The following is a 14198-nucleotide window of genomic DNA, read 5'->3' as shown; positions in this document are numbered from 1 at the left end:
GTCTGTCAGTATAAGTAGGTGATGATTCTTATCAACCAATTAAAATGGCTTTTGTGTTTCCCCAAACTTCAATACAGTAAGTTATATAAGGCATTATGAGAGAAGAATATATAATAGACATTTTTTATTTAAAGTATATCTTGGTGTATGCAATATCGCAATTACTTTATCTATTTATATGTGGTTTCCAGGTGAGTTTATGGTCAATGATTACTCCAATAAATCTCTATTTTATTAAGCAGTATTTCTACTTGGTTTTTAACTTGGCAGCTTGAGAATATAATACATTTAGTTTTATCTACATTCAGGGTTTAAAAATCATATTTTTATTTATTGTGGCAGCCCCCGAGCAATTTGAGGTATCATCTAATAAGCTCATGCTAATAAAATATAGTTTTAAGACAAATGGAAACACATGGAAGAAAATAATAACATAATATAATGATAAAAATAATTCAAATTAAAAAAGAAATTGACTAAAATCCAGAAAAATAAAATTGTTAAAACACATTATTAGCACCGATAAAATGGATACAATGTTACATGAAATATAGTAAGTACAAGAAATGTGACCCTCGAGGCAGAAATATAATAATAATAGAATGAAAGTGAATTAAGAGAAATAAGAGTTATAAGAGCACAGTTATTCACAATAACAGTAAGAGTTTTTTGCAGATTATACATTGCTTATAGATGTTAGTGATAGCACATGTGATGGATAGTGTTAGTTTGGCTCACAGAAGAGAGCGAAATCGATCACAACTGTACGTTAGTATATTGTGATAAATTGTGTGACGAGTGCTACTAAATAGAAGCCAATCATTAGTAGTAAACAACACACATTAACTGAGGGGCATTTCTGTCAGCCTGAGAACGAGCACAGAGCCAAACACTAACCAGACTCTGGCAGACGTCCTAATGCACGCACACTAACTCCGCCTGCTCCAGTTTGTAATGTTTCACTCTTATACAACACACACATTCCTGTTGTTCTTAAGAATCCCAGGATATCTGCTGGAGGCACTTCTACCCTCTTCCTCATACATCTGTCATTGGCTGCCGGTCAAAGACCTACACGGACTTAGCCTGCTCGGGGCCGTGTAGATTCTCTGCATTTTGCATGGAGTAAATAGATCAAGTGGGGGATAACTTCACCTTAATCCCCAGTGATACGGGTGAAATTCATTATTAATCCGTCATTCGTAGTCATTCTATACTTTACTGACAGGCAGACCACCGAACCTCAATGTCACAGTTATTCTCAGTAATGCAGGCACAAACTGATGCCAGCAGCCGGATCTGTGGCACAGTGTGGAGCCGCTTTCTTCAGTTTCTTCTTCAACTGTCACCACAGTCGCTCGCTCAATTTTCATGGAAGACAAAAGAGAAATTATTGCTTTTGGCAGTGGCCTGATTATCTATCTATCTATCTATCTATCTATCTATCTATCTATCTATCTATCTATCTATCTATCTATCTATCTATCTATCTATCTATCTATCTATCTATCTATCTATCTATCTATCTATCTATCTATCTATCTATCCATCCATCCATCCATCCATCTATCTATCTATCTATCTATCTATCTATCTATCTATCTATCTATCTATCTATCTATCTATCTATCTATCTATCTATCTATCTATCTATCTATCTAACACATTTGTCTGCAAACAGGCTGTACAGAGAATGACTGAAGTGTCCACCAAAAGAAGTAAATTCAACTGCCCAAAAAACCTGGTTGTGGATCAGTTTAAAAACTTTTTATACCAAGAACCACCTGAGAGAGAGAGAGAGTTCTCAAAGTAACACCATCATCATAGTTAAAATACAGTGATGCAAATAGGTCGATCAAAGCAGATCTATTCCCAATATGATCATTTGCTCTCTCATCATCATCCTCTTCCTCACATATACTTAACACACTGGTGTAGTGACATTAGATTAAGATGGAGCGAGAGACAAGGTGACTCTAATTATTAAAAAAAAGACAATCAATACACTGTTCTGAGGACAACTCTGTGACTGCTGGTGGACTTAAGGAAGCAGGTGATGAGGTAGAAATACTCTGAAACTCATCAATACGCCTTAACTGGAGTGTGTCAGCAGTTTGGAGTTCCTTTGGGTCAGCAGTCGGGGGTAATGTTAACACAGAACATCAGCACGAGTCCACAGATCCTCAGCTCCATTCACATGTGCCGCATCCAGAGGACGTGTAGCAGCTGCATCACCGTGTGGTGTCCAAGCTGCACCACCCTGGACTGCAAAGCTGTGCAGCAGGTGATCTAAACAGCAGACTTTCTCACAGGCAATTAAAGGACATTTTACCACAGGGGGGGCGCTGGAAAAGGAGGCCCACAAATATCCTGCCGGACCACACGCGACCCCCAACCCTGAACTAACTCTCTGGAAAACAGTACTGGAGTTTTATATTCAGAGCCAGCAGCCAAATATCACTCACGCATGACCTCCTGGCTCAATAAAGGATTTAGGTTTTAGACTGCGTTTTTACTTCCACTTTTTTCTGGTGTAAAGACCTGTTCTATTTTAATTCTGTTTCCTTTTAATAATGTATCTTTACTTATTTATTTTAGCTGCATAAGACATAGAATAAAAGCATGTCTATTCATTGTCTAGCGCTTTATCCTCCACATGAGGTCACACGCAGGACCAACATGCAGAAAGGCCCTTGATCCAACTGGGTCTTTTTGCTGCCAGGCAACAGCGCTAACTACTACTCTGCCATGTTGCCATAATAAAAGAATGTGGATTAAGCAATTCATCTGTAGTAATCAAAAGTACTTTCTTGACATTTAAGTTATAGAGGAGTAAAACTATACAGGACTTCACATCATTTAAATAAATATTTCTGCTTGTTCCTTAACAATGTACATAATCATTGCTCAATCGCATGACAGTCGGAAAATAAATAAATAAATAAAAACAAAGCAAATAAAAATGATATTAACACATTTCAAAAGGAGTGGGAACAACAAACTAAGAATCTAAGTAATGTTAAAGTTATCATTGTAAGTGCATCAACTAATATATGCGATATTGTGCACATATAAATATGTGTGTTTTATTTGCATAGACAGATGAATTGAAATCTCGTTATAAAATGAAATGATGCACTTAAAACAAACCAAAACAAAAAGTCCAAAGATCTGACCTACGGCATGAGTACTATGTGGGCTGTTACTCAAATAAACACATTATCTTTACTTTAGAGTTTGACGTGGCTGCAAATATTGAGCATTGTTGGAATTCCTTTGTCTTTTTTTCGAATGTTTACTGAAGAGACCAAGGGTTATTTTTCTTTGTATAATCGCTCAGCAGAAAGTCAAGACAGGGGCGGACACTGTTCCAGCACTACTGCTGCTGCTCTTAAGACGTAGTAAAGCACAAAAATATCATGATATTATTATTTGATACATGAACAGCTCTCACACAGAATTACCCAGTGAGACTGACAGTGATCTGACAGAAATCCTCACACTCACACCATGCTTCTCAATTCTTCCCCTGGGTGCTTCTTCATGGGAGCTGCACTGTGATTTGCATGATGTCCACATGAGAAAAACACCAGCATGGCCCAATTCAACTTTCTCTACTTCCCTCTTCTGGTAGGACGAGGCACAACACTCATCACCCACAACATTTCCACGAATATACATGTGATACTTGTGAGCCATGTTTCTGCCAGTGAACACTACACTACAGCACGTACATTTACAGACATGTGCCATACACAAGATATGAATGATACCAAGAGCAATATATTGATTTAGCCAGAGGTGTCAAACCTGCGGCCTGCGGGCTGAATTCAGCCCTCCAATCAATTTCATACCACAACCCCAATTCCAATTAAGTTCAAAACTTTGTGGAAAAGAGTGAATAAAAACAGAAATCAACGATTTGCAAACACTTTTCGACCTATATTCAACATACACTTCAAAGACAAGATGCCGTATGTTCAAACTGATAAACTTCATTGTTTTTTTTTGGCAAATTTGGCAAAAAAAAAAATGTATACACTTTTTCTGTGTCACTGCTTATTGTAAGGACATGCATATGAATTGAATCTATCTGTGAGATACTTATTAAATCAATACATAAACTCAGGTATCACATTTAGCTCAGGAATGTGCTCTGTATATTTTATATTTATATGCAACTTACTTATATTAACATGAACCCCGAATTTAATAATTTATGTTTGTAATTTAATCGATTTTATTACACTTTTGTATATGTATTATACTACAAAAAATGTATCTATTATGATGTACTACTGTTATTGTTAAAAACAACAACACTATTTTGTTTTATTAACTCAGCCTGCAGTGAGTGCTTTAAAAGGCCTAAAATAAATATAGTTGTATATTATTATATATTATTATCTTCATCGTTCAGTTACCCCGATTGTTTATTTTTGCTTTGTAGATCTGTGATGACAGAGAAAACAGCTCTCCTTTTTTCGTATTAGAAAACGTAGAGCAACGAGCAAGCGATTTCTCGTTAGTTAGGCTAGGCTAAGCTAGGCTAGGCTAGCTGTAGTTCGATAACTACATAAAAACTGGTTGATTTAGCCCAATAGGTCTGTAACTGTTGTTGTTTTAATGCGATTCGAGGCGCGTTACGTCGGGTGGTGTAACAATAAATGCCAAAAAAGACACGAAATTCACAGGGAATTGTGTAGAGAGGAATATTAAAAAGGTATAATGACGGCAGCGGGAAAGCAAATGGTCCTGTGGTGTAATGGTTAGCACTCTGGACTTTGAATCCAGCGATCCGAGTTCAAATCTCGGCAGGACCTCATCCTTTTTGAGTGCGGCTTCCTACGACTTTAACTTCACAGGACACACGTTTACGTTATAGCAGTCGAAAATGTGAAACGTACCTTTACGACATTACAGAGTTATGTTTCCGTCGTTCACGACATGACAGCGAATCGCAGCGTCATCGGGCGGCGACATATCTAAAGTATTGTTGAATGAACGAGAACGGCGTTATCATGGCTTCGCTCTGGCTTCTATTAAGTCCATGCATGATTCCACTAGAGTCTAGTGTTGTGTTAATATAATATACTGTTAATATAGTCTAATGACAAGACTATATTGACAGTAGGCATATGAATTCGATTCTTCACATCTATACAGTAGGTTACATTAAAAAAACGGAATCAGTAAATAAATTGATAGATTTCCTACCAACAATGTTTTTTGTTTTTTTTTACGTCAATAGATTTATCTTACATCGTACAAACCAATACAACAGTAACAAATAATCAATTGGCAACAAAGTTATTCAAACAGTTAACTAATATACATATACACTGTAACAAGCAATCCTTCATTAATCATTTAAACTAATTTAACTCAATACTGGCTACTACATTCATGTTCATTTAATAATTCAAAATAACTCAATAACTCATGCTTACTTATTAAAACATCAGTGCCACATCAGTAGTGCCCTATTATAAGGAAAAGAATGTGGTATTGTAAGGGTACTGTGGAGTGGACCCTTGATATCACTGATTGCTATGATAGATTAAGGGATAGGTGAATATATCATATCTAGTTATTTGCCACTGGGGACATGTCCACTAGAAGCTGTTCTAGGTTTGGTGTAAAAAGGTTTTATGACCTTTATGTTGCTGTTAAATCTATAAATCGTCATTCACAACCATTGTTTATTTGTGGATGGAAATATAACCTGGATGCACAGCAAGTGGAAATAAATGTGCAAACCCTTTACATGACTCTTCTTTGCCTTGGTGATTGCGGAACTGAAACAGTCAAGCCCGTAGGAACCTGCCTACAGCTAATGACTTTGTGTGACGTTTGCCACAACAATTCACCTTTTGGAACTGTGAACAAATATAAAATAGAATCCTGGATGAGAACGAGTTTAGTTTATATGATTGAGCTTAACGTTTAACTAGCTGTTTTAGTTCAGTGTAAAATGCCATTCTAATAATGAAATGTACAGTTGTTGTGTCCCATTTGATTTTATTGCCTCAATCATCTGGTCAAATGTGACATGACCTGGATTGTTTTCTTTCAAACACATCACAGGTCTAAAATATATTACTTCTTATACATAAAAATCCAGTATTAAAAAAACAAAACAATTGTGCCACAATTAGCTAAATACTGTCTTTGTTTATAGAAAACACAAATATCAATCAACAAAATCATAGTGATAAAAATGCCCCCTTACAAAGTAAAGGCTTTTTAATATTAAACAAAAGTGTAATACAGTTGTGTCCATATCTATTAAATTTCTGATTTAAGGCCAACCTTCCTTCATGTTCCTTTCTAATTGGTAATAATCCTTTGTGTCTCTGTTTTAAGTCATAGGTAGTTTTTTGCATAATACTGCGTCTCTGGTTATAGCTTCACAAAAAATACAAAAATACTTGTGAAAGTACAGCTTCAGTTCACACTTTCTTCTTATATATATTCCAAATACCCAACATCCCTCTAATTGAATCACTTACTTGACTCTTTCGCACACAAAATGTCCCCAATCTTAAAGGTCCAGTGTGTAACATTATGGAGGGCAGACATTTAATATACTATTTATAAAAATGTGTTATGTATATGTGTATACTTGCTTTAACATAGAAATTGTGGAGTGTAATTGTGTATGTGCTTAAGGAAGGCAAGGGCTTAACAGTCAAACTAAGAAGAACCACATTCTTTTTGGTATATGAAGGCCACCGCAGGAAAGGGAGGAGTCAGCAGAGCAGAGGACACCATTCACTGCAATCTGCAAGTCTCACTATTAGATGTCACTACACTGGACCTTTCAAAAACGGCACACACTGTTGAAAGACCTTCTGAACCATCGTTGCCTCAGCTTCAAATAAATGAGAGTGTGGTTAATTGATTGTCATGCATTTTCTAAAGTTTGCCGTGCGTCGTGTAAACGTTTACAACATCTTTGAATTTCATTTGGCACATACCACCATTATTAGGTCAGTCTTTGGCTTTTCAACTTAAAACTCTGTCACTGTTTGCTCAGTAAAATGACACAACGTGGAGCAGTGACGTGTCAGAAGCAGATTTGAAAGGCTACACACAAACACATGCACAGACAAACACACACTCCTAAAACAGGATCATCATTATCTCTGCCTTTTTTTTCCAGATTCTCCGGTTTTCTTCCACAGTCCTAAAACATGCTAGTTATGGGAGTTATGGATTAGGCAAATTTGACACTCTAAATTGACTGTAGGTGTGAGTGTGAGAGTGGATAGTTGTTTGTCCCTATGTGTCCCTGTGATGGACTGGAGACCTGGATTATCTCTCCCACGTCCACTGATGTCCAGTTTTCAAAAGTGTCTGCACTCTCATCTCCGTAGTTGTGGTCCCAGCATGACTTTGTTGATGAAATTGACGATGGCCACCGCCGGCTGCTCTGGGTCCATCTCTGCAAATAGGTGACAGACGTTTTCTGTAGCACTGCCCGTCCGCCGGGCCACAAAGCCAAACATCCTGTGGAGAAAAGCAGATAGTATTGTATGATTGTGGTGTTTGTCTGTTTTATCTTATATGGTTGCCAACTAATTGTTCTATTTGGATGTAAACGTAGGTGTGATAAGCTTGTGCTTCAGCTTAAACCTTTCCAGTCGATAACTAGTTATATTTTTCCTTGTATTTTATTTCCATTTATCATTTTTCTTTTGTTTCATTGTCTTGTATATGGACTGAAATAAAATAAAGAATTCTTATATGAATAGATGTGGAGTCTTTTCTTATATTTTCCTCTGATACTTCATTCTTGTATACACAACTATCGCTATAACACAAGGATTTCCCAGATGGGAGGGCAACTTGTAAGAGCCGATTCGCCCATGGCGTCCACTTCTATTGATTCGCAGCACACTCTCCATCTGGACAAGTGATTGTCCTTGGGATCTTGGACAAACCAGTCTTTGTCATTTTCTTTGGTGAGACAGAGATCTTGGAATTTGCATTTCCCAGGCATCATGTCATTTGCTATCTCTAGTATAAAGTACCTAAAAGTAGTATCTTACCAGAAAATGACTTTGGTAGAAGTTTATAATATTACTTAAGTAAAAGTATATGACATTTACTGTACTTAAGTATCAAAGTAATTTTATATTAAACAAGTGAGGCGGATTGAGCCACAGTGGCTCAGTGGTAGGGCGAGTTGTCTTTCAATTGGAAGGTTGTGGGATAAATGTATTAATTCCAGTTCCTATGCTAGTCTGTGTCCTTGAGTACTATATAAATACAGACCATTACCAATTCTTCTTCTGATTTACGTAGTAACGAGTAACAAAAATTGTTAGAGGAAATGTAGTGGAATAAAAGTTGCTAGAAATACAGATATGTGTATTTTGTTTGTTTGTATTTTTGTACGTACAGTAACAAAGTATTTGTACTTTGCTACATTCCAACACTGCACTCTTGCTTAACGTGACTCGCTCATTGTTCTGCATGGACTCTCACGTCAACAGCAGAGAGACAGTGTCCACAACATCTTTCTTGCACAAATTCAAGCACTTTCAATAAACCAACGTCTATTTACGACGAGTTTCAAATCCTTTCAAGGATTTCAAGGACCCATGGGAACCCTCATCACTGCATAATCATTATATATACAGTGATTGCAAGTGCCATGCACTGTAGCACGATGCATACGTTGAGATCACTCATCTAGGCAGGAAAAACAGACAGACACAAGCACTTACTTGCTGGATGTGCTACCAGAATTAGTCCACCTGAAGCACGAGCACACAGAGACAACACAGAGGAAGACGTGAATAACAAACACATGGAGACATGTTTTTATAAAAGAATACAGGCAACGACCAGCACTATTCATTCAGGTCTCAGAGTAAAAACAGCAGACCAGCACATCACAGAGAGAGAACTTATATCGGTGAAATATAAGCCAATATGAGACATATTTGTGGAGCAGCAGCAAGCACACATTTGTTACTGACTATTTTGAGCAGCACTAACATGTTCAAGCACAAATATGGCACTGTATGTTTTTTTTTTGTTTTTAAAAAAAAAAAAAATTATATCATCAGTGTTTGTTTTTCAATGACAAACCTCTTGTCTTGCGGGTCAAGGCTGCTGAAAGTGACACTGGTAATCGGATAGTGTCTCCTGAAAAACAGCCTGTGAGAACACAAACAATCATTTGTTAACAAAATGATGACATTTTTCAATCACACTGATGCACATACTGTGTCCTGCAGCAACAAAGACCACCTTTTAAATAAAATGAACAGTTACATCCACTCGTCTTCTCGAAATGTCTTTCTTTGTAGAAAAATATTTAATAATTATAAATGTAACTCAATAAAAAAAAGACTTGAATTAATTTTTCATTTTGACCAACTGTTTCAATAATGTTTTCCCATCTATTTCTATTGATTTCTAAGTTCATGTTTATATCTTCCTTCAATATAATAACCTTCAAAAATAAATTACAGCTTTATAAAGATTCTAAACCCTACACACTGTTCCTGTCCTGTTCTAAAGATAAGATGAAGATCATGAAAAAATAACTTCACAGTACTACATTTCCCAAACTTCCTTCCAAAACACATTTATATGTGTACATACATTTATGTAAGTGTGTGTATGTGTTTATATAATATATATACATATGATATGTATGTATTTTTATATTTATTGTATATATCTTTTTCCTCATAGTGGCAGCATATTTTTGGAGCTAAAGTGGCATTTCAGTCACTGCGTTTGTTTTGTTGATGATATTTACTTCTTTACTATATCTAGCTGCCAAATATAATTTCTTAACATTTTAATTAATAATATTTCCAGATAGCCATTTTACATTTGTACTAACCAACAGTTTAATCATCCCATTATTAATATTCTGTTTTCAGTCTCTTCCTGTTGCAGTCATTAACCGATTGATCGCTTAAACAGTGGCTCTGTTCCGTTCATGTAAGTCAGCACAGAGTAACATTGAACCACATGGACTCTCAAACTGAGGAAGCTAAATGGAACTGAAATCTGTGATTTTTCTACTGTGGCCTGTCATTAACAGTGTTCAGGGTGCACCTTCTTTTGCTGTCGGTTAGAGTGATTCCCTGAGACGACACTTTGAAGTGGACCACCGTTGCTGGACGTGGACTCAGAGCCAAAGTGCACTTCGTTGCCTTGGAAACAGCCTCCGGTCCCGTCAGAGATTCGGTTTCCACAGAGTTCAGGTACAGCACGTTACAGGCTGTTTCACAAGGTGACAAGAAAACATGGATTAGTATAGAGTAAAAAATATCAACAGAAATATGATGCTTCAGCGGTCTCTGCTGGTCACAAGACACAACTACACTACATGTGAGTCACGTCCTACAAAACTTCATATGACAAAATCACCAAAGACAATTGAGGCTCATGTGATACCTGCTCCTTGTTTGAGGAGATCGGCTGCGGTGCTGGTGCTTGTTGTACTCTGTGTCTCTTGAAGTTCCCCAACCAGATCTGCAACATCAAAATCTTCAGTTTCACAACTACTGTGTCACTTACTAAGGACCCTGTCCATAACTAGTCTTTGAAGAGTAGTAATTAATGCCTTCTTAAATAGTAGAAGAAAACCATTTGAAAAGACAGATACTTAATCTCAAAGGTACAGCATGTACAATGAAGCAACACATATTGATGTACACATTGGACCTTTAAAACTATACAGATAAAGTATAAATACTGATTTACCTTTTTCAGGGATACGAAGAGCATACGGTAAAGAGATGGGAGTGATTGAATGCTGATACACCAGAGCTGATAAACTCCCTGAAACAGAAGACGGAAGGAGAAAATAAAGGTACAATCACTGTGCATATACAACAGACTCAGTGATTTTAGACATGATCTAGACGACCTGCTTAAGTTCAAATCCAGCATCAGAATATGAAAGAAAGGTGATTTAAGTGACTTTGAATGTGGCCTGGATGTTTCTGCCAGATGGGCTAATCTGAGTATTTCAGAAACCGCTGATCTCCAGGGATTTTCACACACATCCATCTCTAGGGTTTACAGAGAACCGCCTGAACAATATACACAGTAGTGAGTGGCAACTGACTGGTTTGAAATAATATAAAGGCAACACGAACCCGCAACAGTTACTCAAATAATCACTTGCAGCAGATGGGCTACAGTACCAGATGCCACTTCCTGACACGACTGTATATTAGGTTTGCTATGTTATTTAATAAAGTGATTAAAGTGATCAGCTTATGTGATGTCACAACAATAACTTCAATCTAGAGTTACATTAAACTTTGATCAAAAAAAAATTGCATTGATGATCAGAGACCCAGATCACTGTGATAAGTCTTCTCCCAAAGATTCTTCATGGGGTTCAGGTCTGGACTCTATGGTGGTCAGTCCAAGTGTGAGCATGATGACTTGTGCTCCCTGAACCACTGGTCTAAACTAAGTCTGGCCAGCAGGGAGCCAGTGAAGTGAAAAAGTCCAACCATTTAAAATTGGTCATCATGATATCACAGTAACGATGTGTGACGACATTTCACAGAATTTCAAAATGAAAGTGTTTGCTTTGATATGGAACGATATAGAGTTCTCAATGTGTTCCCTACTGGTTAAATGCAGAGGTCAAATTCACAAGCAGTAATTGGTGTATGTGCAAAAATGTTTGCTAAGTCTGAGTCTTATGATATGGAAACAAATAAGGAAGAAAGAAAGAACTTTATGTCTACCACATAACTGACCAAAGTAGGACTCGTTCTGACAGCCCTTTATCTTCACTCCTCGTGGGCCAGTCTCGATGAGGAAGTGTCTCACCAGCTGTTCCAGAGGATCTACTGGGTGAGAGGAGAGACTGGTTACTGGTTTGCAGCAGAGCATTAGTCATGAGAATGCATGATAACAGGAGTGACCTTCCAGACTTATCAAAACCACATCATCATTCCCTGCTGTGGCTCTTTATATTTTTAATACATTTAATAGATTTAATACACAAACCCAAACAAAAACAGACACAATAAACCTATGATCTATTAGTAACATCTGCTGTTCTGGAGGCTATTGAAAATTTACATGCACAAGCATGCATCATTATAATAACAATGAATAAGGCTCTGTCTCAAATTATGAAGTGGCAGAAAAAGCCCAGGTTTAACAGAAAATATGTTCATAGTACAGTTTTAATTAATTAATATACCCGTTTAGATCATGTACTGTTGTGTTGTTATTTCCTCTGCCAAAGAGGATGTGTGTTTTTTAACAAAACCTGCCTGTTTGTGAGCAGCATAACTGGGAAAGTAAAGGACAGATTAGGATTACATTTTCTGGGGATGTTGGTGGTAAAGCAGAGGTGGAGGTTTGTGCTCTCTGACTGTTTTTTCCATCTATTTGCTTCCAATGTGTTAACTGGCAGCCAGGTCATAATATCAACATTCATAATGAATACCTTTGCTGCCACTGGTATTGGCATTGGGAGGAGGGGTGGCCACTTTGAGGGCCAGACCATACGCCCCCTGAAAGGAGTTACTGTCCCTGATGAGGAAAGTTCCAGGTTCCTTGTCCTTTAACACAGCTATAGCTGTGGAGAGAGGAAAACAGCAACATCTCTTACTCTTCAATGTTCACTGAAGACTATATTGCTAGGTAATACTAAAATACAGGACAAACACTGCTTTTGTATATAATCCTCACCTTGGTCTCTGGAGATGCCTGGTTTGTACCAGTACTTGGAGCTATCCTGGACAAACTTGGCATTAACCCGAACATCTGCCTCGTCTTTGGAGTTTGACTGTGCAGAGCCTCGTCTCTGTTGCCCCGCTGGAGGAGAGAAAGTAACGTGGTGTGCTGGGGAAGGAGCAGAAGAGACTCTCTGAAGAGAGTTGTGTCCATTTTGAGGTCCTGCAGTGGAGGAAAGGCGCTTCTTCTCTGGGAGCGGTGGCTGGACGGCGGGGATGGTGACTGCAGTGTAGCCCGTGTACGGGACATGAGGGACGTTGAGTAAATGGTAGTAATAGGATGCTAATGGAAATGTGGGTGTGTTGTATCCATCTGGCACAGGTGACGGAGGTTTGATGTCAGCTGAGCTGTCTCTGTCCGGAGTTAGTCTGTGCGCTGCTGTGTCTGTAGCTATCGGGGAGCACTGTGGAGACGACTGAGGCTCTGGGGAGCCAACAGGAGAATTTGGAGATGTGGTAGAGGGGCTAGAATTGAGACTGGTAGAAGAATTAACAGTAACATTCCTGCTACAGATGGATGGGGTGTCACTGGGTAGAGCAGAACCATTGAGCTGCATTTGGACGGGGGGGATGATGACAGCAGCATAACGTGAAGCATGTGACTGGTTAGATCCTTCTGCATTTCCTGTATTGTTAGCTACACCAGTCTTACTGTCCAGACTCCAACTCTGCTCACTTGACGGCTGTGTGGTGTTTACAGATATGCTGACACTATGGGTTTGTATGTCTGTCGATGCTGTTGCAGTACTTGTGTTGCTATTTGTGCAGGATTCTAGCTGTGTGTGGTTTTCCTGGCTTTGAGGAGGGCTGTCAGCCGTCACACTGGAGACAAAACAAACAAATAAAACAGATAATTATTTACACATTAAGTATGTATTATTAATGTATTAATAATGTTTTTGTATATTTACATATTGTGAATTTAAAAGCATTGGGGATAATTTTCTCTCTAAAAAATGAAAATCTTGTAAGTTTGGAAAGTCAGGAATGATCTGACTGATGACTGTGATGAACTGGTGTGTTTTTCTGTCTGTCAGTTGCATTTTCACACAAATTGTAACACTTTACACCAAAAATGAATACATATGACATCATGAATGGCTTTCACTCACCTATCTTCAGTGTGTGTGGGGCTGCTGCTACCAATGAGTGTGTAGTCATGATCAGAGTCCAGTCCAGGAGTACTTGATAGGCCATTAGAGTCTGATTTACCTTCTGAACCGTGGGACACGTCAACCTCCACAACAGATTTGGCTTTTTCCGCTTTGAGGGGTGAAATAAAGCACACGATTATTTACCTTTAAACAATCAGACTCACTTTCAAAACAGCCAAAATTGGTAATTATTGTGAGAGAATGTCAGATAATTAAAGTTTTGATAACTGAGTATTGCTTCTGTTTAACAGACAGAGAAACATTTCAAAAATCTGAGACAACACATTTAAAGATACAATAT

At 37.9% G+C, this 14198-nt stretch overlaps 1 protein-coding gene across 4 annotated transcripts in view; it reads right to left on the bottom strand.

Annotated features, from left to right (window-relative positions):
* Positions 1-6206: 6206 nt before the first annotated feature.
* Positions 6207-14198, bottom strand: part of LOC310929925 (tensin-2-like) — a 37912-nt gene continuing 29920 nt past the window's right edge. For 2 of the 4 annotated variants that reach the window (XM_083892789.1, XM_083892792.1), the window contains 10 exons: positions 13856-14006; positions 12700-13565; positions 12455-12586; positions 11754-11846; positions 10738-10815; positions 10429-10506; positions 10087-10252; positions 9103-9171; positions 8736-8765; positions 6207-7512 (listed from right to left, as the gene is read on the bottom strand). In XM_083892789.1, coding sequence (XP_083748915.1) covers positions 7368-7512; positions 8736-8765; positions 9103-9171; positions 10087-10252; positions 10429-10506; positions 10738-10815; positions 11754-11846; positions 12455-12586; positions 12700-13565; positions 13856-14006 — 1808 coding nt within the window. In that variant the 3' untranslated portion in view covers positions 6207-7367. The remainder of the gene's footprint in view (positions 7513-8735; positions 8766-9102; positions 9172-10086; positions 10253-10428; positions 10507-10737; positions 10816-11753; positions 11847-12454; positions 12587-12699; positions 13566-13855; positions 14007-14198) is intronic. The other 2 variants (XM_083892790.1, XM_083892791.1) reach the window with 2 other exon arrangements.

This window comes from Microchirus variegatus, assembly GCF_963457635.1.
Source record: "Microchirus variegatus genome assembly, chromosome: 7".
Classification (NCBI taxonomy): domain Eukaryota; kingdom Metazoa; phylum Chordata; class Actinopteri; order Pleuronectiformes; family Soleidae; genus Microchirus; species Microchirus variegatus.
This window is presented reverse-complemented; position numbering and strand designations above follow the sequence as displayed.